The sequence below is a fragment of the Leptodactylus fuscus genome, chromosome 5 (genome assembly GCF_031893055.1).
Source record: "Leptodactylus fuscus isolate aLepFus1 chromosome 5, aLepFus1.hap2, whole genome shotgun sequence".
NCBI classification, from domain to species: domain Eukaryota; kingdom Metazoa; phylum Chordata; class Amphibia; order Anura; family Leptodactylidae; genus Leptodactylus; species Leptodactylus fuscus.
This window is the reverse complement of record NC_134269.1, coordinates 215,717,739-215,745,552: the sequence shown is the minus strand read 5'-3', so window position 1 is coordinate 215,745,552 and position 27,814 is coordinate 215,717,739. Positions and strand designations below refer to the sequence as shown.

Here is a 27,814-nt window from a genome sequence, read left to right as displayed (position 1 = left end):
AGCCTAAGACTTCTATGTAGATGCATCTCGTAAGCACTCATCTGTAAGATGGATCTTCTCTGACAAGTTCCTGCCCTCTTCTTCTCCTTGCCAGTGTTCTCTTTGTGGTGTGACCCAGTGGGATTTTCTAAACTAGTTTCTTGCCTTTCAAGTCTGCAGCTTTGATAGTGTTCTGTGCGGTGAAAAGAAGGATCTACAGCATTGAAATGCACTTATAGGATAGAATACGAGGAAGAAATAGAGAAAGCGTGTACATGAATTCTGGAGCCATGTGCAGGCGATTGTGTTATTCCTGGAACCTGCCAACCATTTCTGAGGTCTTGGCAGCAGCAAGTAATGAACTTACATCTGTGGTTTCCATTCTGGAAGACGGCACTTAATGGCTTTGTCTTCTGTCGGTCGTCTGTGCTGCGAATCATTATCAGTTTTTGTAGGAATCTTGTAGCAAAGGACAAAGCAAATGTTTATCTTGTGTCTTTCAGTTTTTCATCTTCGTGCTCGTGCATTTCATCCTTTTACTGCACTGTAGTAAGACGCCTGCTGCTTTATCTCTTAACCTGTCTCTCTCCCGCGGCGCAGGACTTCAGAGCTATATCCCATGCAATATTCACATTATTGCTTTCCACATGACAGGACTTTGGTGTTCTCTGGTTTATTAGTATTAATATTGCATTTTTTGGAAAACATGAAGTTTAACACTTAAAGGGACCCCGTCATGCATTTGGGACATTAAACCTCCTGCAGTTCCTTTGATACTGGTGGTTTAGTGTCCCAACATCCCTATACCAAGGCTATCTATTCCCAGGGTGTTATGGAGCTTCACTGAGGGACGGTGCATGATCCAGGGATACCGGAAATATACTCACAATAGATGAAGACATCAGACCAATCCATTGTGAGTATAAAGGACTTTTTTATATCCCCTCAGTTAGACAAGATTGATATAGGGTTATATGGGACATTAAACTATCAGTCCATAAGGACAGTAGGTGGTTTAGTGTCGCAAATTCACATGACAGTTCCCTTTAAAGAGAAACTGTCACTATGATAAATTTGTTTGGGGTCAGCGCCCCTCCCCAAGAAACCTCTATGGATGAAGCATTTTTTTTTGCTGCTGCTGCTGCCCACCATGTAGGGCCTTAGCCTAAGGGAATTGTCAACTCCAAAATGTATTTTTAATACGGATGACCAGTCCTTTCCCAACACTGGACCCCACACAGATCAGCTTTTCTGGATGGAAACACATGTTGGCGCCTCTTATTCAAGTAGTAGGAGCAGCAGTGTAGCTCCATCCAGTGTATAATGGCAGGCTCCAACTAACGCACATGTGAACATCTGAATCCCCCAGAAAGCCCCTGAGCCCCGGGGCCCCCTGGTGTGGAACAATACACTCATTGGAATTAATTCAGATTCTCATCATATAACATCTAAACCAGGCTAGGCAACAGAAATATACTGACTAGATCATATACAAAAGAACCACTCCCTTTATTTTGTTATACTCTAGAGATGAGCGAGTAGTACTCGATCGAGTAGGTATTCGATTGAATACTACGGTATTCGAAATACTCCTATTTGATCGAGTACCACTCGCTGTTCGAATGTAAAAGTTCGATGCAGAACCAGCATTGATTGGCTGAATGCTATACAGTCGGCCAATCAACGCTGGTTCTTCTCCTACCTTTAGAAGTCTTCTCCGTGCAGCTTCCCCGCGGCGTCTTCCGGCTCTGAATTCACTCTGCCAGGCATCGGGCCTGGGCAGAGCCGACTGCGCATGTCTGCTTGTAGTGCGGGCATGCGCAGTCGGCCCTGCCCAGGCCCGATGCCTGGCAGAGTGAATTCAGAGCCGGAAGACGCTGCGGGGACGCTGCAAGGAGAAGACTGCACGGAGGATCCAGCCCGACAGCGCCGCACCTCCCATGAGGCGACCTGAAGCGACCGCTTCAGGTGGCGCTATGTCAGTGCCCCAGGGAGGGCGGCATTTTTGCTTACCTAAGCTGTCCTGGACTTACATGCTGTCCTGGACTGGCTTAGCACCAAGCGGTGGTTTTGGGAGGCCACTGGAGCAGCGCTGCTCCAGCAGCCTCCCCTCACGCTCAGGCAGAGAGCAGGTCCTCTCCATGCCTGCTCTCTGCCTGCGAACAGCGCTAAGCCCCGCCCCTCGCTTTGCCCCCTTCACCCCCTTCACCCCCTTCACTCCGACACGCCCACTCTACTCTGCCCCCTCCTCCGGGAGGCGGAGGGGCGGCTTTCTGGAGTTCGCCTCGGGCGGTGAAAGGGGTAGGTTCACCCCTGCAGCCCGACCCACACTCGTGGACTTGGTAAGTATAATTTGATCGAATGTTGCCTACCCCTGAAACGAGCATTTTCCCCCCATAGACTATAATAGGGTTCGATATTCGATTCGAGTAGTCGAATATTGAGGGGCTACTCGAAATGAATATTGAACCTCGGACATTTTACTGTTCGCTCATCTCTATTATACTCTATACTATAGATACAATGGGTGGCTGATATAACACCTCGGTGCAGAGTTAGCCAATCAGTATGGCATCTTCTCAATCATGCTGGAGGAGCCCAAATATCTTGTAGGTGACATCTTGTAGCTGCCAGAGGACTGTTGTATAGGTACTTCCGCAGGCAAGTCTTTTCTATCTGCATTTTTTAGGTGGAAACCAGGCTGAAACCCAGTGGCCCCCATTATAGTCTATGTGGTCCATAGGATTACGCGGGTAACCACTTTTTAAGCAGATTGTGTTTCCATTTTTGGGGTCCCCAAGAATGGAAATCCGATTCCGGGTATAAACCTAGTGTCAAGCTCGCAATTCTTCATAGTAATATTGAGAATGCTTTTATGGTTGCCTATAACGTCCTCTGATTCTTATAGAACAAATGCTTTGTATAAGGGGCGGCCCTGGCATTACTGGCTCGCTTTACTTCTAAGTGGCTTCCATTCCTGGAACAGATCCGCCGGTTCCATCAGCAGTATATTGATTTCATATTTTGCATGCAATACCAAGTAAATATCAGACCCAATGATTCTCAGCCCACCGGATTCTGTCTGATTGATACATAAGACAAAATAAATCCATCGCGCTAAGTCACACATTGGTATTCCAAGTAAATAAGAGTCAACCACTAAGAAATAATAGACATATGCATCATGGCCATAAAACGGAGTTGGCACTTAATGTACATATTAACATTCTGGTTCTAGGTAATAAAATAAAGATATTGCTACAAGAGATGCATCAATATTCCAGGGACATCCGTGCACAGACAGAGTGACAATGAGGACGTTTCGCAATTTTACTTGTCATCTCGGAACCAACAGAAGCATTTCTTACAAGCTTGTGACTTCATGACGGCCCCAGAGATGACATTGTAAGGACTCAGATGCGTTTGGCTCATTGGAAAGTCACTTTTAATAACATTTTAATTCATTAATATTGCTTGGCGACTTTCCTTGTCTTCATCAGTGTCTGAAAATTGTCAATATAGTGCCTAAGAAGTAAGAAGGCCATTTAATGCCCATGGAATGGGATCATAGACGGAACGCATACTGTAATACCGCCATACAGCTAAGGCTAGGTTCACATCTTCACTAGGTTTCCATTGCTCTGATCCATTGGACGACCAGACGAATGCAAAAATAGTGGACACAAAAAGAGCCTAAGAGCCCCCATTGACTGTATTGGGCGTCCATTGTTATTTTTTTGGTCCGGTGATTTGTGACACATTTGCATTGGATACAACTAGTGTCGCACAACACAGATATGCCCATATTTACCAACAGTGTGAACTATAACATGCAATCTGATAATATGCCAGACTTATCTGGGGCAGCTTCATCCTATCTGGTCTAGGTTTATATCACTTCTTAGGCCTCACATCTTCATTGGTAATCCATTCAGGAGAGTCCGCATGGGGTTCCCCCGAACGGACTACCGAACACATTGGCAAGTGATGTGCAGTAAAAGCACACAGACCCCATAGACTATAATGGGGTCCATGTGCTTTCCGCGCGGTCTCAGCACGAGTCATGCAGACAGGAAAATAGATTGTGATCTACTTTTCTGTCCGCATGTTCAATGTGGACACCGCGCAGAAAGCACACGGACCCCATTACAGTCTATGGGGTCCATGTGCTTTCACTGTACACCGCTTGCCAGTGCGTTCGGGAGTCCATTCGGAGGGGTCCCCATGTGAACTCCCTCAAACTGATTACCGGCACAGATGTGAGCAAGGCCTCAATTGACTTATGTGTCCTACACATTTGCCTGGTGAGTTGCAAATTTTGGCCTTAAACTAGACGCACCAAATTCACCGAGGTGTACAAAAATGTCTCACATTTGGATGAATTACTCTAGGTCACAACCCCAATAATAGATCTGCCCCATCGTCTATAATTATAAGTGAGATAAAATACATTATGGTAGTGACCACACGGTTTGCTTGTATGGCTCTTATTATTCAGACGTGTGAAATTGTACATGATGCTTTTTCTAGGACTTGTATTACTCACAGCTATACCTTCAATTAGAATTTTGGTGTATTGTTTATCCAAATCCATTCAGCTATTCCAAAGGTATAAGCCCTTATAGTGTTAATCCAAATTAGAGTCTACTAGTCAAGTGGGTGGTAACACTGTACAATATACAGCACACAGAGACCCTGCCCCCAGAGAAACCACCACTTTAATTGTCATATACAATATCAGGGCTTATATCTGTGGAATGGCTGAACGGATTTGGATAATTATAAAACCAAGATGCTCAGGGTGACAGTGCCAATCAGATGACACATTGGGCTTTTCAGACCTGTATATTGTTCACTGGAGTCACTGTATTATAGTGTATATGCCTTCTAGCCAGTATTGTTCGGTATTGTATCGACCGTACGCATGGGATTTTTTTTTATTTATTTTTTTCAAACCTTTTTTCAAACCTTGTAACTTCCAAATCTTCTTCATTGAATGTGAGACATTTTAGCAATAAGACATAAACCCCTCACCATGGATATGAGAAAACCTTCCTCCATTTCTAGTCTATTTCACAGACCACTCAGATCTCACGAAGATTATTCAGCCAGAACTCAACCTAATTGAATTAAACATCTCATTACATTAATGTCCCCTGAAAAAACGTAAGGTCATCCGGTTATTTACGATCTGTTCCCATCCTAAGAGGGGTGACACATAAAAAATACATAAAATACATTCATAAAAGCAGATCCATAAATGACAGATGGTGGAGAGATTGCTTGTGCAGCATTCAGTATATAGAGACAGGAGCGCCCCCCATTGGAACAATAATATCATTACATTAGTAAAGAATAGCTTTGTTAGATTCTTCGGCTCAGTTCACAATTAGATTCTTTTTTTTTTGTCTTTTTAATAGGGTTGAGCCGATCTTGAGATTTCAGGATCGTTTTTAAAATCCGATTTTCGATCATTTTCCAGCCGATCCCGATCATGAAATTTGCTCGATCACCGATTGGGATGCAATCTTTATTAAAAATTGTGTGGGAGTTGTCCTGGATTATAGTTTTAGGATAGGCCATAAATTTTGGATTGATGGGGGGCAGTAATAATTCACTGTCGCTCAGCTCAAATTGAAGTCACTGGATGGACCGGACGCTATACAGTGGGCAGAGATTTCTGTTTCAAGCCCTGTATTGTGTTTAAGATGTGTGCTGAAAGTGGTTCCATGCAGAGGATTGGCGCCCTGGACCTTAGCCCTGGACCTTAGCCCTGGACAACCCCTTTAAGATAGAATTGATCATCCCTGCTGTATTTGTTGCACACTGCGGTGTTCTCTGTTGCCCAGTGCAAATATCCATGAACAGGTAAGAAAAAGTATCCCAGCGGCCCCCACCATAGATCTATCCACATGCAGCGCACTCTTTACAGCACAGGTTTGATACTACATACACAATATTGTACATATGTCATCTATCAATCTGTGCTATAGTGACTGTATATGGATAAACTATACATTCAGCACTTTTTTGCTGTGGTCCACTACGTGGGGCTTATCCTAACACAAAAAAAGGTGGCTTAGAAGTGGTTTGGGAGGGGGTAGACTGCCTTTAAGTGCATATTGGAAAGATTTTAACCCCTCTGCACAATGTGCACATAGATGAGAAAATTTAACAAACAATAATAGAAACAGATCCAGTCTTCCTATGTGTTACCATATAACTGATCACTATTAGAGATGAGCGAACACTAAAATGTCCGAAGTTCGAAATCCGATTCGAACAGCCGCACACTGTTCGTCTGTTCGAACGGATTTTGAACTCCATTATAGTCTATGGGGGGAAATGCTTGTTTCAGGGGTACGCAAAATTATACTTACCAAGTCCACGAGTGACGGTCAGGCTGGATCGTCCTTGAAGTCTTGAAGTCTCCCGGCGCAGCGTCCCCCCGTCTTCTTCCGGCTGGAATTCTCTCTGCCCAGCCCGACACCTGAGCAGAGCCGACTGCGCATGCGGGGGCATGCCCGCACATGCGCAGTTGGCTCTGCCTAGGCCGGATGCCTAGGCAGAGTGAATTCCAGCCGGAAGATGCCGCGGGGACGCTGCACGGAGAATGCTTCTAAAGGTAAGAGAAGAACCAGCGTTGATTGGTGACTCAACACTGGTTCTGCATCGAACCTTAAACTTCGAACAGCTAGTAGTGTTCGATCGAGTACGAGTATTTCGAATACCGTAGTATCCGATCGAACACTACTTGCTCATCTCTAATCACTATAGGTTGTCAATGCCTTGTAATGAGATAAATCTGCCCTCTGCTCAGTCAAATTCTCTTCGATACATTTTCTAGTTATTTTGTTTCCTGGAAAAAAAAAAAAAAAACGTTGCCAGAAAATCGGATTTCTGTGATTTCACTTGGGCCATAGCTACGTGCGCTACGCCAAATTAAGATGCATGTGTTCTGCTGACAGTTGCCGGTGTCTGTTTTCCAATCTGTCGTTTTTATTTTTATCTCCATTCTGATGTGGAGAATTACTTAACAGATGACAATGTCTCCGGCTCCAAATGTCATGTTTTATTACTCCAAACAGTTTGCTGCTAAGCAGGGCCGCCCGGTGTACGGCGAGCCGGACGAATGCGAGCATCTTGTAATATATTTCTTATCGACCTGGAGATGTTTTCTATCATATTGTTTAGATTAGGAGGACGTGATTTACAGTCTCAATGAGAAATTGTAAAAAAACATAAAAATCCAGTCTCTGCTGTTACTATAGAGTAGCACTTAGTATGGTGCTCCGGGACGTGACCTACGAGGTTTATTGTGATATCGGTGTTGGTTAAAGTATCAATTGCTTACAATGTTTTGTATGTCGTAACGATTAGAGATGAGCGAACAGTAAAATGTCCGAGGTTCGATATTCATTTTGAGTAGCCCCTCAATATTCGACTACTCGAATCGAATATTGAACCCTATTATAGTCTATGGGGGGAAAATGCTCGTTTCAGGGGTAGGCAACGTTCGATCAAATTATACTTACCAAGTCCACGAGTGAGGGTCGGGCTGGATCCTCCGAGAAGTCTTCTCCTTGCAGTGTCCCCGCGGCGTCTTCTGGCTCTTCATTCACTCTGCCAGGCATCAGGCCTGGGCAGAGCCGACTGCGCATGCCCGCATTACAAGCGGACATAAGCAGTCGGCTCTGCCCAGGCCCGATGCCTAGCAGAGTGAATGAAGAGCCGGAAGACACCGCGGGGACGCTGCACGGAGAAGACTTCTAAAGGTAGGAGAAGAACCAGCGTTGATTGACTGACTGTATAGCATTCTGCCAATCAATGCTGGTTCTGCATCAAACTTTTACATTCAAACAGCAAGTAGTACTCGATCGAGTATCAGTATTTCGAATACCATAGTATTAAATCGAATACCTACTCGATCGAGTACTACTTGCTCATCTCTAGTAACGATGTCTTTACATTGCTATTACGGCAGGTCACATGTCTTAGTAAGAGCCTAAACTGACCGCATTACACATTATACATTGTAGACTCACCTCAATGGTCCAATAAAATGGACGTCTAGTAATGCTTTTATTGTTCTCTTTGCTATGTTAGGGCGAACGGAGGGAGATCGATGGAAAGAGGTTGCTCATCGGAGATATACTTCTTTTCCATTTTGTAGCCAGAGCTACTTACATAGGACGTCTCTTGTTCTAGAGGTCCATCCATGTATTACACTACATGACTGGCTACTGAAAGGGTTTCCCATGAAGAACATTTATGTATATCCATAGATATGCCGTAAATGTCTGATAGTTGCGGGATCCACACCTAAGCCTAACCAGGTTCCATCCTCTGACTCTTACCTCACCATGACCTCACTGATAAGACTGCCCTCAATGGTCGGGTTATAAAGAAGCAGCGTACCAGAGCTCCCTGAGTTAGGTGGTGTCTGTAACCTCCAAAAAAGTGAATGAGAGTTATGGAAACAACTTAGCTCAATGGTATTTCAGTGTTTCCGTAAGGCCTTATCATCAAGGATAGTGGGGTCTCGGTAAGGTAAAAGTAGGGGGACAGAATTGTAGGGTTTAGATAGATGTGGGTCTTAGAGGTGGGGCTAGCATCTATCAGACATTTATGGCATGAATATCTTTAATGGGAAACCCATTCAATTTGTTTGGCTTGAATGAAATACTAAAACATCCTATATAACTCCAGCAGATTAAAGAAGCCAGACAACTTCAGTCTATCCGTGGCCTGCTTATATTTGCAAAGAACGTTTCTCAGAAGACAACCCACTATTGACCACTATTCAGCCCTATATTCTAAAAATTTTTAACTTTTGATACTATATAGAATAGTACAGTAAATGCCACTCAATATAACTAGAAGGAATAGTGGGACACAGAGACTGACGTAGGATTTGGAAGGCTTCAGAACCCGAGCATCGAGAATCATTGGCGTGAGGGTGAGTCTAGAAATAGCAGCTATGAAATAAACTCCCCATAGTACTTGATATTTTGCTTTACCTTAAAGAAACACAAGACATAGCCTGCCCAAATCCTACCGTGGCCAGATGGGGTAAAGATTTACCCCTTTAGGGCCCATGACTCCAATGAGATTTGGATAGTTATTGCTAAATAATTAGAGATGAGCGAGTAGTGTTCGATCGAGTAGGTGTTCAATGGAATACTATGGTATTCAAAATACTCGTACTCGATCGAACACTACTAGCTGTTTGAAGTTTAAGGTTCGATGCAGAACCAGCGTTGATTGGCAGAATGCTATACATTCTGCCAATCAACGCTGGTTTTTCTCTTACCTTTAGAAGTCTTCTCCGTGCAGTGTGCCCGCGGCGTCTTCCGGCTGGAATTCACTCTGCCTAGGCATCCGGCCTAGGTAGAGCTGATCGCGCATGTGCAGGCATGCCCTCACATGCGCAGTCGGCTCTGCTCAGGCGTCGGGCCAGGCAGAGCCAACCGCACATGCGCAGTCGGCTCTGCCTAGGCCCCGATGCCTAGGCAGAGTGAATTCCAGCCGGAAGACCAATCAACGCTGGTTTTTCTCTTACCTTTAGAAGTCTTCTCCGTGCAGGCATGCCCTCGCATGCGCAGTCGGCTCTGCTCAGGCGTCGGGCCAGGCAGAGCCAACCGCACATGCGCAGGCGGCTCTGCCTAGGCCCCGATGCCTAGGCAGAGTGAATTCCAGCCGGAAGACGCTGCGGGGGCGCTGCGCCGGGAGAAGACTTCAAAGGGAATCCAGCCCGACCGTCACTCATGGGCTTGGTAAGTATAATTGTATTGAATTTTGCGTAGCCCTGAAACGAGCATTTCCCCCCCATAGACTATAATGGGGTTCGGAATCTGTTCGAACAGCCGAACAGTGTGCGGCTGTTCGAATCGGATTTTGAACCTCGGACATTTTAGTGTTCGCTCATCTCTATAAATAATGTATCTAGTAAAAAAACATACACTTATATGTGCAGGTTATTTTATTCTTCTCCTTAACCTACTAGAAATTCTATTTTCCAGACCACAAACCCATAAACAGCCGAAGGGTTAATACGACAATCCTCTCCGCAGCCTTTCTGAGACTTTCTGTTCTCTGGACTGTAAATAAAAGCACTAAAAAAAATCTTCAGTCGCTTTAGAAAACAGCAGACAGACAGTCTTGAGCAATGTTTCTGGATTCTGCCCTTCTTCCAAGTAGACATGTGACAGAAATGTTACGGTGCGCAGACATGGCCCTGGGTGCAGCTATATTTAGGAGAACCGATGGAGGACAATACAGAGGGATATTTTGGTGACTGCGCTGGCTCTGAATCCCGAAGCCTAAGAGGATTCATTTAGGTTTCTTTAATATAAATAGTTTAATGGATTTTATTTCTGCCCTGGAGTTTATTTCCTGAATTCACACAGTATAGAAAAATGTAGAAGGAATCTCTGTGTAGTGATGGTAGACGTATTCATTCTCGGTTCTAGGGGGGAGCACAAACAGCCGCGTGACCTTATCACTGAAGGACATCGGGATCGAGAGTCCGGCTACGCAGACTTGCTAAATGAAATGTACAAAAATTAGATTTTCTTTGGTTGCTTTAGATTATGCTAATGAGCATCAATGGTCTGCTTGTTTTCATTCTTGGCTTAGTCATTGCATTTGTTTGCTTATCAATCTGAGACAGAGATGTGGTGCTGAAGATGAAGGATGTTCTGGATATAGAAGGAAGGAGACTTTATAGAAATTATTTAACTGCTCCCCTTTGGTTTTGGTTGACCACCGTCACACTGCTAAGAACCTAGCTAAGGGTTCAGCACAATGGACACAAAGACAATTGAGAGGGTCCCAGACCTAAGTATCCCAATACTTTGAATAGTGGTAGATTTTTGCTCTATATAAGAATCTGCAGCCTTTCACCACTTCTGCCAACTCCATGTAGTTGCTAGAGATGAGCGAACAGTAAAATGTTCCAGGTTCAATATTCGTTTTGAGTAGCCCCTCAATATTCGACTACTCAAATCGAATGTCGAACCCTATTATAGTCTATGGGGGGAAAATGCTCGTTTCAGGGGTAGGCAACATTCGATCAAATTATACTTACCAAGTCCATGAGTGAGGGTCGGGCTGGATCCTCCGAGAAGTCTTCTCCGTGCAGCTTCCCCGCGGCATCTTCTGGCTCTGAATTCACTCTGCCAGGCATCGGGCCTGGGCAGAGCCGACTGCGCATGTCCGCACTACAAGCCGACATGCGCAGTCGGCTCTGCCCAGGCCCGATGCCTGGCAGAGTGAATTCAGAGCCGGAAGACGCAGCGGGGAAGCTGCACGGAGAAGACTTCTAAAGGTAGGAGAAGAACCAGCGTTGATTGGCCAACTGTATAGCATTCAGCCAATCAATGCTGGTTCTGCATCAAACTTTTACATTCGAATAGCGAGTGGTACTCGATCGATTACAAATATTTTGAATACCGTAGTATTGGATCGAATACCTACTCGATCGAGTACTACTCGCTCATCTCTAGTAGTTGCATCATATCATTGATTCCGGTGCAGCGACGACAGAGATCACAACTGTGCTGAAAATATTGTTTGAGAACGATGAAGACTTAAAAAACAAACATTGAAACTGTGCTGTAATTAGTAGAATATCACGTATTGAAGGAGGCAAAGAGTTGGAGGTGGTGAAAGGTAATTTGAATACAGAACATGTAAAATTTTGACACTCACAGGGGACGTCTCTGACTGTAATTGTTAAAGAGAACCTTTCATGTCCTCATTGATGTACGGTATTATATACCAGTAGTAAGCCAACAGTGCAGTATACCGATATCTCCCCACTGTCAGAAGCATTATCGCTGGGCAGAAAGTAACGCCCCCTCTGACAGTACAAGGCTATGTTACAGTACAGTCGGGGGTGGGGGTTCCTCAGAGCCCATCGATGACGCTAGACTGTAAGGCCAGCCCTTCTGACAGGAGGGAGATACCGGTGCCGAAATAACTAGATAGTTTAAAGGATTTAAAGGATTCTTTTACTATCTCTAACAACTCTAATTCTTTAATAAATAGAAGGGTTAATAGTTTATTTCTTTCAATTAACAAAATGAAGCGAATGAATCAAAGAGAAAAGTAAATCCCATCAATATTTGGTGTGGCCTTAGCTTTCCATCCATTCTGCTACGTACACTTGAAGACCTTTGTTGGAAATCTTTCATTACACATGTTGGCAACAGTGGTGCAGAAGAACTTCAGGCATAGAATCAAATGTTGTATTACCAGATCCATTAGACAGGAGCCTACCCCAATATAAAGTGGGACCCCAGTGTAAAGATGAAACTACTGGTATAAATTCAACACCCTCATTGCAGTACACAGGGTCCTGGCACTTGTAAACTAAATTTTTCAACCTCTTTTGTCCTTACAAGAGCAGAAACCTTCCCAGTTCCTGTGATTTTTCATGTCTTGTATGCTTTTGGATGTTTGCAAACATTACCCTGCTTTTAGATGGTGAATACCTGCTTAGGGTTATAATGGAACAGCCTTTAAATCTAGTGTATGGAACCTTCCGTATAAGGAGCTTTCTTCTACATGGACCTTATATGGTAATTGTGTCCATTTGCTTGGCTACCTAACGTGTTGTTCATCATAGTTAGGGCGGGTTCACACCTGCGCTCGATCTCCGCTTTGCAGGCTTCCATTTTCTGCCCAAGAAACTGGACAGGAGACGGAAACCAGCAGTCAGTTTTCAAACCCATTCATTTGAATGGATTTACAAAGTGTCCACCCATGACCACCTGTGAGTGTCTTCTGGTCTCTGTGGTGAAACAGTTTTTCTTTTAACCGGACACAAAGTTGGACATGCAGTTAAAAAAAATGGTTTCGCCAAGGAGACCAGAAGACACTCACGGGCACTCACGGGCAGACACTGACTACCGGGTTTCAGTCTCCGTACTCAGGTTTCCGTCTTCTACTGACAGAAGACGGAACCGACCATGTCCGGCAGTGAACACCGGTGAGTGTTTTATGCTCTCCACTGCGAAACCGGTTTATTTAAACTGGACACAAAGTCCTGCATGTCCGACCTTGTGTCCGTTTTTTCCACGGAGAGCATAAAACGCTCACAGGCGGACACTTTTCAAGTGAAAAATGCCTGCAGGTTTCTGTCTCCTGCCCAGTTTCGGGCAGGAAACGGAAACCTGTATAACGGAGACCCCGGGCGCAGATGTGAACCCGCCCTTACATGTAACTTTTTGTTCACTGTCCTTATTACAAGTCTTATTGTGTTTTACTTAGAAGCTTCCTATAGGGGCCATCAGGTTGAATCACCTATTTGTTAAGTGTAATGACTTTGTACCCGATGTGCTTGGTTTTTAGTTCATTCTTTTCTCTCTGCAAATGTATTGCTGAAAGATTCCTGCAGTGAGCGCATTTAACGGTATAAAACAAGAATCTAATAATGAGAATGAGAAGTTCAAGAAGCCGAAACCTGTTTAGTTAGCAGAACTCTAATGCACTCTTACATTGTAGAGAAATCAATTATTTAAGGAACACATAAAAGGTTATTTGTTGGAAATGTTTTATTACACATCTTGGCAACAGTGGTGCAGAAGAACTCCAGGTTTGTCAAATAAGAAATTCTATTTTTCGCATTGTAGTGTTTTGCCTTCAAGATACTTAAAATTTTTGCAAATGGCTCCCGAGACCTTTGCGGTCCCGTTTCCTCTAATGGCAATAAACCACCTTCCACTTTTTAATGGAAAAAAAAACCCATCCAATCATGAATTTTTATTATGATGAAGGTTCACGTTTCCTGCAAATACTTGGAATTGTTGGCTATAAAATCCAACATTTTTGTTTTCAATTTTGCAAATTTAATTTTACAAATTTTTTTGAAAAATTTCTGCAGAATGGTAAATGGATTATTGTCTTCGAATGGGAAAGATACTTATATCGATTTTTTTTAAAATTGGCAAACACAGTGCAAATGTTTGATCCTTCATGTTGACAATGATTGCATACATTAAAGATTTTCTAACTGGAACTAAACATTTGTTCTTATTTGCTTCTTCAGCCAAAACATCCTAACCCAGACTGGCGTTACTCTGCATCACTAAAAGCTGCAATGCAGGGGTGAGTACATATTTCATTTTATATTTTAATACATATAACACAAAGCAAAGACAACACAACCATACAGTAAAAACATGGTGCTCCGAAATTGGAAAAATTGGAATTTAAGTATTTAAGTTTAATTAAAAAAAAAAAAAAAAGTTAAAATTTTTGTGTTATTGTTTGTATGGTAATGTTAATATTTCTAAATATTCTGTATACCTCCTTACTATACAATGAAAAGAGACACGCAATCTTGAATGTGAATAATTGAATTGGGTGTGATTATTTATGGCTATGGAGTCGGTAGGTCAAAACACCGTCTCTGATTTCTACGTCTCTGTTTTTCCACAGCCTGACTATGACTTGGATTCCTTGTTAAATGCACCCTTGTCAAACAGAAGCAGTAAAGATCTAATTTGGGAAAATCTAGTGATTGAATTGCTATGAAAAGATGCACATAGTTTTCTGACTTCGCCCAAAACTAGCCCCAACTCAGCAAACCCCAACTACAACTCCATAGCCATGGTTGCAAGCATTGACGCTGTACAGTGCTACAAAGAGTCCCTATAGATACTGGGGTATGGGCTGTCCTAGCATGTGATGTGGGTGTGACTGTCAGGGGTCAACTCATTCCACCCACTCAATCTTGCACTCACACTTCACTCAAGCTGCAAATTGAGAGGAAACCACACCCCAGCATAGTTCATGCACCCACATAAAAGCCGCCACCACCACTGACTTTGGGCTCAGCAGACGTTTTGCTCATATATACATGAGTCTCTACAACAGTCAGAGGCCAACACACCTCAAAATGGGTAAAGGGTTCATAGAGCATATACAAAGTAATCTTAAATTTAACTATGAAATACCCAAAGAGTTCAGTGCTCTATATACAAGAAAAGGTAACAAATGACACAAAATGTATTTTTGAGCGCTCAAACTCTGACACGCCGTATACGTGCCAGATCATGCTACATGTTACATCGTGTGAACGCACCCTAACATAAAAAAGTTGTACTCGCCTTACCTCACCTCTTCTTAACTCCCTTACAGTGCCTGGCGATCCTCTTTATTATGTTACTGCACCTCCCCTAGGCCTCTACTTATTATACTCTTGGACTGAAGAGACCTCAAAGTATATATATTTTTAAATTGGGTGCTGAACCTCAAATGTTTGGGTTTGGGTTAAGTCTGAAATTTTTGGAAAATTCGATCCAAATGAATAAGCCTCTATGCATAGACCTTCATAGTAAAAACATGTATAGCTTATATAGCATCTGTACTTACTGTAGGGTGATTGTAGTATTATATTATATATTATTGCAGTATTATATTGTATATTATTGTAGTATTATATTGTATATTATAGTAATATTATATTGCATATTATTGAAGTATATTATATAGTATTGTAGTATATTATATAGTATTGTAGTATATTACATAGTATTGTAGTATATTGTATAGTATCGTAGTATATTATATATTATTGTAGCATATTATATAGTATTGTAGTATATTATATATTCTTGTAGTATATTAAATATTATTGTAGTATATTATATAGTATTGTAGTATTATTTTACATATTATTGTAGTATATTACATAGTATTGTAGTATATTATATAGTATTGTAGTATTATATTGTATATTATTGTAGTATATTGTATAGTATTGTAGTATATTACATAGTATTGTAGTATATTTATATATTATTGTAGTATATTATATAGTATTGTAGTATTATATTGTATATTATTGTAGTATATTACATAGTATTGTAGTATATTATATAGTATTGTAGTATATTACATAGTATTGTAGTATATTTATATATTATTGTAGTATATTATATATTATTGTAGTATATTATATAGTATTGTAGTATTATATTGTATATTATTGTAGTATATTACATAGTATTGTAGTATATTATATAGTATTGTAGTATATTACATAGTATTGTAGTATATTTATATATTATTGTAGTATATTATATATTATTGTAGTATATTATATAGTATAGTAGTATTATTTTGCATATTATTGTAGTATATTACATAGTATTGTAGTATATTGTATAGTATTATAGTATATTACATAGTATTGTAGTATATTATATAGTATTGTAGTATATTATGTAGTATTGTTGTAGTATATTATATAGTATTGTAGTATATTACATAGTATTGTAGTATATTGTATAGTATTGTAGTATATTATATAGTATTGTACTATTATATTGCATATTATTGTAGTATATATTATTGTCGTATATTATACAGTATTGTAGTATATTACATATTATTGTAGTATTATTTTGCATATTTTGTAGTATATTATATAGTATTGTAGTATTATATTAACAATAATGAGCTTCTTATAATGCGGACTGTCTGCACAGTTGACCATTTTCTCTACAGCGTCTCTGTTCTTTGTCAAACTGTAGTCCATTATTCATGGTTATTAGGTTAAAGGAAATCTGTCACCAGCTCGGAGGCCAGTAAATCACCCGCCTGCTGTTATGCATCTGGAGTGTATAGCTTTCTAAGGATGCCCCTATGGAAACCATCTGTCTGCAGATTAGCAAGAAATAGAAGTTAGAACTTACAGACAGACATTTGCAAACACATCAAATATACAGTCCTATGAAAAAGTTTGGGCACCCCTATTAATCTTAATCATTTTTAGTTCTAAATATTTTGGTGTTTATAACAGCCATTTCAGTTTGATATATCTAATAACTGATGGACACAGTAATATTTCAGGATTGAAATGAGGTTTATTGTACTAACAGAAAATGTGCAATATGCATTAAACCAAAATTTGACCGGTGCAAAAGTATGGGCACCTCAACAGAAAAGTGACATTAATATTTAGTAGATCCTCCTTTTGCAAAGATAACAGCCTCTAGTCGCTTCCTGTAGCTTTTAATCAGTTCCTGGATCCTGGATAAAGGTATTTTGGACAAACAATTCAAGTTCAGTTAAGTTTGATGGTCGCCGAGCATGGACAGCCCGCTTCAAATCATCCCACAGATGTTCAATGATATTCAGGTCTGGGGACTGGGATGGCCATTCCAGAACATTGTAATTGTTCCTCTGCATAAATGCCTTAGGATTTGGAGCGGTGTTTTGGATCATTGTCTTGCTGAAATATCCATCCCCGGCGTAACTTCAACTTCGTCACTGATTCTTGAACATTATTCTCAAGAATCTGCTGATACTGAGTGGAATCCATGCGACCCTCAACTTTAACAAGATTCCCGATGCCGGCATTGGCCACACAGCCCCAAAGCATGATGGAACCTCCACCAAATTTTACAGTGGGTAGCATGTGTTTTTCTTGGAATGCTGTTTCTTTTTGGACGCCATGCATAACGCCTTTTTTTATAACCAAACAACTCAATTTTTGTTTCCAAAATGAAGCTGCCTTGTCCAAATGTGCTTTTTCATACCTCAGGCAACTCTATTTGTGGCGTACGTGCAGAAACGGCTTCTTTCTCATCACTCTCCCATACAGCTTCTATTTGTGCAAAGTGCGCTGTATAGTTGACCGATGCACAGTGACACCATCTGCAGCAAGATGATGCTGCAGCTCTTTGGAGGTGGTCTGTGGATTGTCCTTGACTGTTCTCACCATTCTTCTTCTCTGCCTTTCTGATATTTTTCTTGGCCTGCCACTTCTGGGCTTAACAAGAACTGTCCCTGTGGTCTTCCATTTCCTTACTATGTTCCTCACAGTGGAAACTGACAGGTTAAATCTCTGAGACAACTTTTTGTATCCTTCCCCTGAACAACTATGTTGAACAATCTTTGTTTTCAGATCATTTGAGAGTTGTTTTGTGTAGCCCATGATGCCACTCTTCAGAGGAGATTCAAATAGGAAACAACTTGCAATTGGCCACCTTAAATACCTTTTCTTATGATTGGATACATCTGGCTATGAAGTTCAAAGCTCACTGAGGTTACAAAACCAATTTTGTGCTTCAGTAAGTCAGTAAAAAGTAGTTAGGGGAATTCAAATCAATAAAATGATAAGGGTGCCCATACTTTTGCACCGGTCAAATTTTGGTTTAATGCATATTGCACATTTTCTGTTAGTACAATAAACCTCATTTCAATCCTGAAATATTACTGTGTCCATCAGTTATTAGATATATCAAACTGAAATGGCTGTTGCAAACACCAAAATATTTAGAACAAAAAATGATTAAGATTAATAGGGGTGCCCAAACTTTTTCATAGGACTGTATTAAGACGCATACGATCTGATAGCTTTCTAAAGACACTAGTACACTAGAACAGAATATTTAAGGAACGCAGATTTGGGATCTGAATGTGTCCACCCTATAAGACCGGGAGAGCTATACTGTAACCTGTTTTACATTTCATTAACCTTTTGCGCTCTGTTGTTTATGCCGAGCAGGAAGGTTCTCCGATATCAGGAATAAGTGTGTGTAAATTTTCGGAGACTCTCAGCTCCATCTCTCTAAGGAATCCTTGTACCCTCCGATGACCCTGTAGAACAGCCATGCGAATAGACTTAATAGATCCGTCTAAGTTACCTTAAATAATGGAATAAAATTATTGGTGTAGATTTTAGCTAAAGCAGAGCTTGCTCGTAAGTTATAAATTATGCGCTAAGATTTTTTTAATTTTATGTTTATTTTATGTTGATACACTTGACTGCGTATTCCATATTGGAGATACATACTGTGCATTATGAAGGGGAACTGTTACTAGGGTTGAGCAATCGGGATTGGATCCCGATCGGCGATCGAGCAAATTTCACGATTGGGATCGGCTGGAAAATGATCAGAAATTGGATTTTGAAATCTCAACCCTACTGTATATATATAATATACAATTAGGGTTGAGCAATCAGGAAAAGCGGGAAAGATCGGATCCCGATTGGTAATCATGCAAATTTCACGATCGCGATCGGCTGGAAAATGATCGGAAATTGGATTTTAAAATCGATCCTGAAATCTCGAGATCGGCTCAACCCTTAATTGTCACCATGTACAAAATACTAAATGACACCCCCATATGATACTTATTATAGCGACTAAACATACCGTATAGAGGGAGCAGCGCTGAGTGCGTAATCTTATACGATGGGTTGCGATGTTATAATGTGTTCGGTGAGTCATCCATGAGGTCATTGGTATTCATAGCAGTTAATAGTGAGAGTGCCTTGTGTATATGAGCAGAGTGATTTTTCGTAGGATTATATGCCCCATGAGGATTGTGGGCGGGAGATGTGTAATGCACAAATCATATTACTGTATATATGTATCATGTGTAGTACACAGGAATAATTAACCACATGTTTACTGAAGATTGACTGTACGGAGCATGGATTATAGAGGGATGTAGACGTCTAACCACAAGTAATTGAATTTGGTCAGTCGCTCTCAAGGTTCTCTGCCTTTGTTTACAATGAAAGCGATGTCATATTTATGGGGACACTCCTTCATTTACCGATTGGCGTGACTCATTATTGTGTTTCCAAATTTGATTTACTTTAATTGTACGCCTAAGCTTATTGTATAGCACCAAGAAAACATTCCAACCTCGGATGGGCAGATTGCTTTAGTGTCCTAGGCAATTGTGATCGTACAACAGATTCTACTGATATAGATGAGCAGGGCGCCATTCTCCAAGTGTCCAAGTAAAACAGTTTCCCACTATACTGTGCCTCAGTGAGCAAGTTCTCAGTACACAGAGATGCCATTTATTAAGATCAATGTATCAGTCACTGGTCTTCACTTATTCCTCCGCTAGTGTGTCTCCAGCATCTTCATAATGGTACATCTTGAGAGGTCATGTGCACCAGAATTGAAATCTTTGCCAGTCAAGGATTGGCATTCATTTCAGCCATAACTTGCACCAGTTTTTTTTATTGCAAGTTACGGTAAACCTGTCAGGCCGAGGCATTCCTGTCTTGGACTACCTTAATCCCGATCCCTCTCTGTCAACTTACTACAAAACTGGGATGTATCGTGGACAGTGCCCCAAAAAAAGCTAAAATTTTGCTCCAAAAAATTGCCACCTCAGTTGTCCATTGTAATCCATAGATCTGGTGTATAATGCATGATAAATCGGGTCTTCCATAAAGTGCCTGAACCTAAGTGTCCTTGTTTATAAGTCCAAACAAAATAGGTCTAGACCAATGTCTGCTTCTTCTGCATGTTAATGGCACAAACTAAGGATATTCCATCAATATCTTTTGTTGGATTTCAAACGGTATTTATCTGCTATCCATTCTATAGAGAATAACTATCCAATTGGTGGGAGTCTGACTGCTGAGACCCCCACCGATCCCAAGAATGGGGATGTTTCCCCTACCTGAGCACTAAGCCTGACTACAGCCAGGCTGAATATAACCGTGCCGATTGGTTGGTGCACCAAGGACGAACCTACGCCGCTCCTATTCACTTCAATAGGAGAATTGGAGATAGCCAAGTGTTTTACTTGGGATAATGTGCGGCAGATGAAAAATACTCATGGTTTTTGGGATAGGCGCGGGACTCAGACCCTCAACGATCAGCTATTTAGTCTTTCTATTGTACAATATTAGCCATAATAATACCTTTACCCTATGAATGTGATATTACTTAGAGCTGTGTTTTGTTTTGTTTTTTGCCCTTTTCACAGTCTTATCCTTCGTGTTTAAGAATCAGCCTGTTACTGTGAATCACATCCCTATTTACAGTCATAGTTACATAAGTTTTAAAAATAAGATAAAGTTCTATCAAGTTCTTTTCTCAATCAATTGTATCTAATTAGTTTTTATATAACTGGTAGGTATACACTGATGACAGTGAGCAAGAAGCCTGGTGGCGCACACCTCAAGGAACAAACTTGGCCGTGGAACAGTAAGAAGCCTTATTCGATGAGATAACGCGACTCATGGTTTTCGCGCTTCCTTTGGTATCAGCTGCACATTATCCTAGAGATCTGATAAAGGGGTGCGCTCTCTGTTGCGTGAAACCCCGAAAAGCGTTATCTCATTGAATAAAGCTTTTTCCTGTTCCACGGCCATGTTTGTTCCTAGAGGTGTGCCAGGATTCTTGCTCACTGTCATCAGTGTATACGTATCAGTTTTGATACTGACTCCAGTCGGTTAGCCAGAGTGATTGCAACCATCACCTCAATGGTCATGTTGCTATATCCTACAACTCATTCCAGGAAATTGGGAGCGGTCTGTTTTCTCCAGCTCAGATTGGAGGTTCGGGTTGGTATACCGCATAGTTCATTGAAGATCCTCAAGGAGAGCGCAGTTATCTGTGTTTTTTCCTCCCACCTGTTTTAGTTTTTATATAAATTATACCCTTGTGCAATGTTCTATTATATAAGTACCTACCCTTTAATCAAAAGCTGCCATAGTAAACTATTACTGTCTGTTCAGGTCAGGTGACGTCGGTACAAAGCTGTTGTGCACCACAGGATCTAATACTTTTGCAAAATGCAGATATATCACATCAGTCACATGATCGCCATCCAGATTGATACTTACCTCCACATTATAACTAAGCATGTTATGCTTGGCCTGCTTTCATGGGTCTGTGCTGTTTTTACAGTAATCCCTACCATATAGTTTGTGGGTCACCTTTCATAATACCATCATATGTTTTACATATCACAGATGTCAAACCTACCGGATGGCAATTGCTCATTTTAACAGCATTTTACCCTTCTTAAATAATGGCACAGCATCAGTTATACTCCAGTTCTATGTTACTGAACCTGTTACAAGAGACTCTAAGAAGAGGGAACACAATAGTCTATCAATTACTAAGCCCAATTCCTTCAATCCCCATGGACGCAGTGACATACCTATAATGGACACTTGAGACAGGATCCCTACATTAGTTCCTCTGGCTCCAGAAATTAGGAGACAGGAGAGCCAGAAGGAGAATGGAAGAGACACACACTGCCATACAGTGCTAAATGGGGTAAAAGTCATTATACAATTCAATACAATAGGAAACAGAGGTATGGTGAGGCACCTGATGGTTTGTGGGGTGGGGTAGAGTTTTACTGATGTTGGACGACTGGATGGTATGTGAGGGGAGGGGGTCCTATTGGTTGCGGGAGGGTGAACTATTACTTATATGGGGAGACTACTTGTGGGGGAACTATAAGCTGGGGAGCAACTATTACCTAATCAGAGGGGAGATTATTACCTACAGTTTTCCTTTTTCCCATCAAGGAGACCTAACTTTCATACCTTTCCCTAGAATTGCCATGGGCCTTACATTTTCTTACTCTTAGATGGCAGTCTCCAAATGAAGTAACAGTACCCCTCCTGACCCCCATTTATCCAGTTAGTACCCTGTTCTGGCCTAGCGAAGAGTAAAAACCACAACTATCTGCAGAGGTGTCTTTTTTTTGTTTGGAAGAGATCCTTCCAGCTTGGATTAAATCCCACATCATACTCCAGTACTATGGTTATATGTTTATATAGGACAACTACCTTCCAATGTGCGGCAGGGATTTCCATTTTACAGGAAGGAGAAAAACATTCTAAGCCAGACAAAAATTTCCATTACTTGTGTCAGGATCACATCATTAACAATAGGTGATGAAAAGAGCCACCCACTCCTCCCTTCAAAGTGATCAGAACGTGTCACAGAACATGACGACATAATTCCTTCATGCTTTTCGTTAACACCAAAAATTAGGTTATTATGCATTGTCTTTCTTGTATTATATTTGTAGCGTATTTCATCTTTATTCCTATAAAATTGTGTTTCAAACATTGCTCACTTTTGTTACTATTGTTTTGTACAGTGCTGTACATATGGAAGGAGCAGCAGTCTTACGTGGCGCAGCGGTCGGACTCGAACAACAGTGGCCAACAGTTTCCAGTGCCACACCAGGTAAAGACGACTCTATCTCAAACAAATAAATGCAAGTATATGGTATAGTTGAATATTACATTGCACATTGTGCCTTACATATGGAACATACTTCAAATATAAAAGTAATGAAAACTAATGAATTACATCGTTAAACATTTGCATGAAATAAGAATATAGGAAGTCTCCATCCTCGCATGTACAAAAGAAGAAGCTCTTCAACTCTTCCTAGAGCATCCAGTTGGGAGGAAAGCCGGGAGGTTGGAAGTAGAGATGAGCGAGTAGTGTTCGATCGAGTAGGTGTTTGATCAAATACTACGGTATTCAAAATACTCATACTCGATCGAACACTACTAGCTGTTCGAAGTTTAAGGTTCGATGCAGAACCAGCGTTGATTGGCAGAATGCTATACATTCTGCCAATCAATGCTGGTTCTTCTCTTACCTTTCCGAAGTCTTCTCCGCGCTGCATTCCCGTGTCTTCTTCCAGGTGGAATTCACTCTGCCTAGGCATCCGGCCAAGGCAGAGCCGACTGCGCATGCGCGTGTATGTGCGTGCATGCCCGTGCATGCACAGTCGGGTCTGCCTAGGCCGGATGCCTAGGCAGAGTGAATTCCACCTGGAAGAAGATGAGGGGACCCTGCGCCGGGAGAAGACTTCAAGCAGAATCCAGCCCAACCGTCACTCGTGGACTTGGTAAGTATGATTTTATCGAATTTTGCGTACCCCTGAAATGAGCATTTCCCCCCATAGACTATAATGGGGTTCGAAATCCATTCGAACAGTCGAACAGTGTGCGGCTGTTCGAATCGGATTTTGAACCTCGGACATTTTAGTGTTCGGTCATCTCTAGTTGGAAGTAGTAGTAGTTGTGGTCATAATGTCAAGGATCTGTACTAGATCTTCCCGTGCACCATGAGGTGGCCTGCAGGAGGTATGATGGAGTAATAGTCTTTTTCCGGGGCATGTCCTAATGGCAAGACTCCCAGAGCCTGATGGTGGTTGAGGTGCCCTTGATGGTAGATGCAGGAATGAGACTCAAGAGTTGTAGGTAGTCAAAAACTCATAGACTACTGGTATAAGAACAGGTAATAGCAAATAATTTCATCTACATACTACAGGTAGAGCCCTTAGGAACATCCACTATGGATGGAACTGAGTTTCCTATATAATACTTACTGCTTGGTCCTTCCTTGCTGGGGCAGTCTTTTTTGGAAGCAGATGGAACTTTTTTATTTACCAACAAAGTAAATGAAGATAGATAACAAAGAGAAAGTTTTATATTTTTATCCATCAAACATGGAAAACTTTATGTCCGTTGTTCTGATTCTGTGGACTTCCTGCCATAGACCACAACACTGGATACACTGTCCATATTGTTAGCTGTGTGAATCTAGTCTTACTATAGTTTTTCCTTTTATATAATCTTTGGGAATAAACTAAAAACATCTCCATGTTACAGGCCTACAGGTAGATTTCTATTCACAAGAATTTTAACAAGTATTTTGATGTGTAACCGAAGTGTAAAAGTCAGAGAGATCAGAATCTCACACAATGTTTGGTAAACAGAAGAAATAAACTTTTCCATGTTACAAAATGTTTCACTCAGTTCCAAAGATTTTAGTGCTATACAAATCATATTTATGACCATTTTTGGGGTTCACCACCTACAAATCTTTGTTATACTTTGAGGTCTCTTCAGACCCCAAAGTATAAAAAGGCAGAGGAGAAGAGGACAAAATAATACCCAAATTCCTTCACCTCTCCTGGGCGCTTTCATGGCATTCGGTATGTGTTCGCAGGTATCCCCTCGGCTCTGGGTGACATCAGTAGCCCTAATTTATAGCCAAGGGCTGTGACTGGACCTCATTGGTCACTTTGGTTGCATTGACTTCTGTAGAGACTGAATTTGCTTAGACTTAGTTAAACTTGTGAGCAAATCCAAACGAATCACATGAGGTCCACTTATCTTTAAACAGAAGCAATGGTGATAACTTACTAATGTTTGCTAAAATTTAGACAGTGTAGACCTGACAGTCTACAAATATGCCAGATTTATCACATTGACCACATAAAGTGAGTCTATCACCGACAAAAACCACTTACATATAGAACCAAACAAAGCCTCATGAGATTTGTTTCAACCTTGTTCGGAGAAAAGAAGAAGTGCTATTGTATAATAGGTGGAGGTTCATCTTGGCATCCTTGCAACATTAAGTGGTCTCCTTGTGCACTCTTTAGGCTTCTTCTGGGCTCTAGCTGACATCACACACCTTGGGATCACCACTGAGGCCTGGGATTGAGCCTCAAATGTTCCGTGGCGTATGTCAACGTGACTATTCTAAACCCCAGTGATGAACCCCCAAAGCTAAGCCTCAGTGTTGAACCCCAAAGCTAAGACCCAGTGATGAACCCAAAAAGCTTTGTGCTTGGGCAAACCTGAAACCTACTAACTGGTCCTACAACCATTTCAGTGGTGGTAGACTCCCTTTAATACAGAGCTAAAATATATTTGTATCAAATATATTTAATATTTATTCCTAGTTTTGGTAAAGTTTTTGCCTTTTTTCCTTAAGAATTTATGTATGAGAACTACTTGGAGACAAAGTCGAGAGCGGTCTCATTACAGCTGTCTCATTACAGCTGTCTCATTTACTGCTGACTTCAGTTGAAATAACATGATTAAAAATACATGAAGTCAGTGTTAAACTTACAAGTCGAGCGTCTGCCTTACTGATGTCTTCATGCACTCAACGTTTTTATCTTGTTTTACTTTTTTCTATTCCCTGCTGCCTCTGATTTTAATTCGCTGCATCTGATTTTTCCTTCTACTTGTTCTCCCTTTTGACTTTGTCTCCATTTCTTTCTATTTGGCTGAAGCACCTTGGCTCTCTTTCTATTTTTTTTTAATTCACACTACATTGCCATAGAGCTCGTTCAATAGGACAAGAAGCCCCTATACATCCTTATTGTGCTATCATACGGTTCCTCTATGAGATGCAGTTTTTTGTATATCACCAGAACCCAACATACCAATCCAATCCCACAGATAGATAGGCTAGGGTCACCTGAATGACACTGCTCCAACGAGTTCATTGGCAACACCTTGTTGCTCCAAAGAGTCAATTTGCATATTGACAAGAACAACGTCTCAGAAAAGTTACCAATTTATCATATGTATGATTCAGATGACCCTACCCTCTCTGTCCATATCGCTGATCTCCCTATCCCTGGACATCAGATGCCAGAGGAAAATTGGGTGGTCTCCATTCCAAGAAGATAGTCATCTGGTCCAGCTAATATCAGCCTTACCCACCATACTAGATATTAATACCGGTGCATAGTGGTCCCTTTGTCAGGTACTGCAGGGCAGGGGTTGAGGCTCCATTGTTGATTTTATAAGTTGAGTTCCAGAAGTCAGACCCCCCCACATACACTCTTTGCTACAGATCAATGAACCAGGTTTGTTCCACATTTTTTGGGTTTCACTGAACCTGAATTTTTGAGACTCACCACTCACAAATCACCCTTCCACCACGGCATCCTGGATATCCCCTTTACCTTTCAGCCTCATTGTCATTGTCAGTGGTGCAAGGTCAACACAACTGAGGCTTGTGACTGGACACTGTAGTCAATGTCTCGACACTTTGAAAACCCCCAGAAAACAAATTTGAGGGCAAACCTCTCCAAATTTTTGTGAAAGGAAAGTTCCCCAATCCATACTGGTTACATACTGGTGATGTATCCTGATACTTTTTGAATCTTTGTAGGACAGAGTGAATTCTATTGTTCATTTACCGGCCAATATTTTCGAGAATTGCATTTTCCACATGTTTCTTACATCTTATATTTGCTTACAATGTGTTCGCATACACAGAATATTCCATGAAGGTTGATAAGTGACAATGTTCATATATCATTCATGCCTTCACTACTCTTATTAGAATAATATACACAGCAGATCTTGGCTCAGGCTGAATGTTTTCATTGATTGATGGTCCATATAATCACATTATGGTCACACACAGATCTGCAAGTCTGTGGTTTTAGTCTGCTTTAGGAACTTATCTAGATCTAGTTTTAGAAAGACAGTAAGTCAGCATAAGATTATCCCTTGATGTACACTAATGTATCACGAGTGCACTCACTTGAAATTTTAAGCAAACATTTTAAGGTTTTATCCTTTAATTATTTATAAAATGTCGATAAGCTGAAATAATGGGAGATATTACATTTCACATGGCTGAAAGCTACGGGAAAACAAGGCAGAGATTATTTGCTTTGTACTATTATATTTCGGATATGCTACAGTTTGTTGGAGACTTGGGCAGAGAAGTGTAGAATGAACTTAAAGGGGTCCTCAATATTGATGACTAGAGTTGAGCCGATCTTGAGACTTCAGGATCGTTTTTAAAATCTGATTTCCAATCATTTTCCATCTGAACCCGATCTCGATCCCAATTCCAATCTCAATGCAAGTCAATTTGGATTTTTTAATGATCGAAAATCAGATTTTAAAAACGATCCTGTTCACTACACAGCATGTAGTCCAAAAATTGAAGGCGTCAATTTTTGGACTCCACGCTGTGTAGTGATTAAAAAATCCCCCAGCTACTTAGTCCCCCCCCCACTTACCTGCACAGAAGCGCTGCCGCTCCGTGTTGTTCTCACTCCTCTACTACTAATTCACATGCCTGCAGAGCAACGTGCATACCCTCAACTCCCAGGCTAGTGTTACGGATGCTGGGAGTAGGCGGTGATGCACTCATGTCTCCCCGCCCTGTACCCGCCCACACTCTCCTAAGCCACAAGCCCCACCTTCTCTCAGCATCTGTAACACTAGCCTGGGAGGTGGGGGCACGCACGGCAC

The 27,814-nt window shown here is 41.3% G+C and overlaps 1 protein-coding gene across 9 annotated transcripts in view; it reads left to right on the top strand.

Annotated features, from left to right (window-relative positions):
* Positions 1 to 27,814, top strand: part of LOC142204139 (protocadherin alpha-C2-like) — a 198,166-nt gene that overhangs the window by 151,979 nt on the left and 18,373 nt on the right. For 7 of the 9 annotated variants that reach the window (XM_075275408.1, XM_075275409.1, XM_075275412.1 and 4 more), the window contains 2 exons: positions 14,033 to 14,091; positions 22,876 to 22,964. In XM_075275408.1, the coding sequence (XP_075131509.1) occupies positions 14,033 to 14,091; positions 22,876 to 22,964 (148 nt within the window). The remainder of the gene's footprint in view (positions 1 to 14,032; positions 14,092 to 22,875; positions 22,965 to 27,814) is intronic. The other 2 variants (XM_075275414.1, XM_075275416.1) reach the window with 1 other exon arrangement.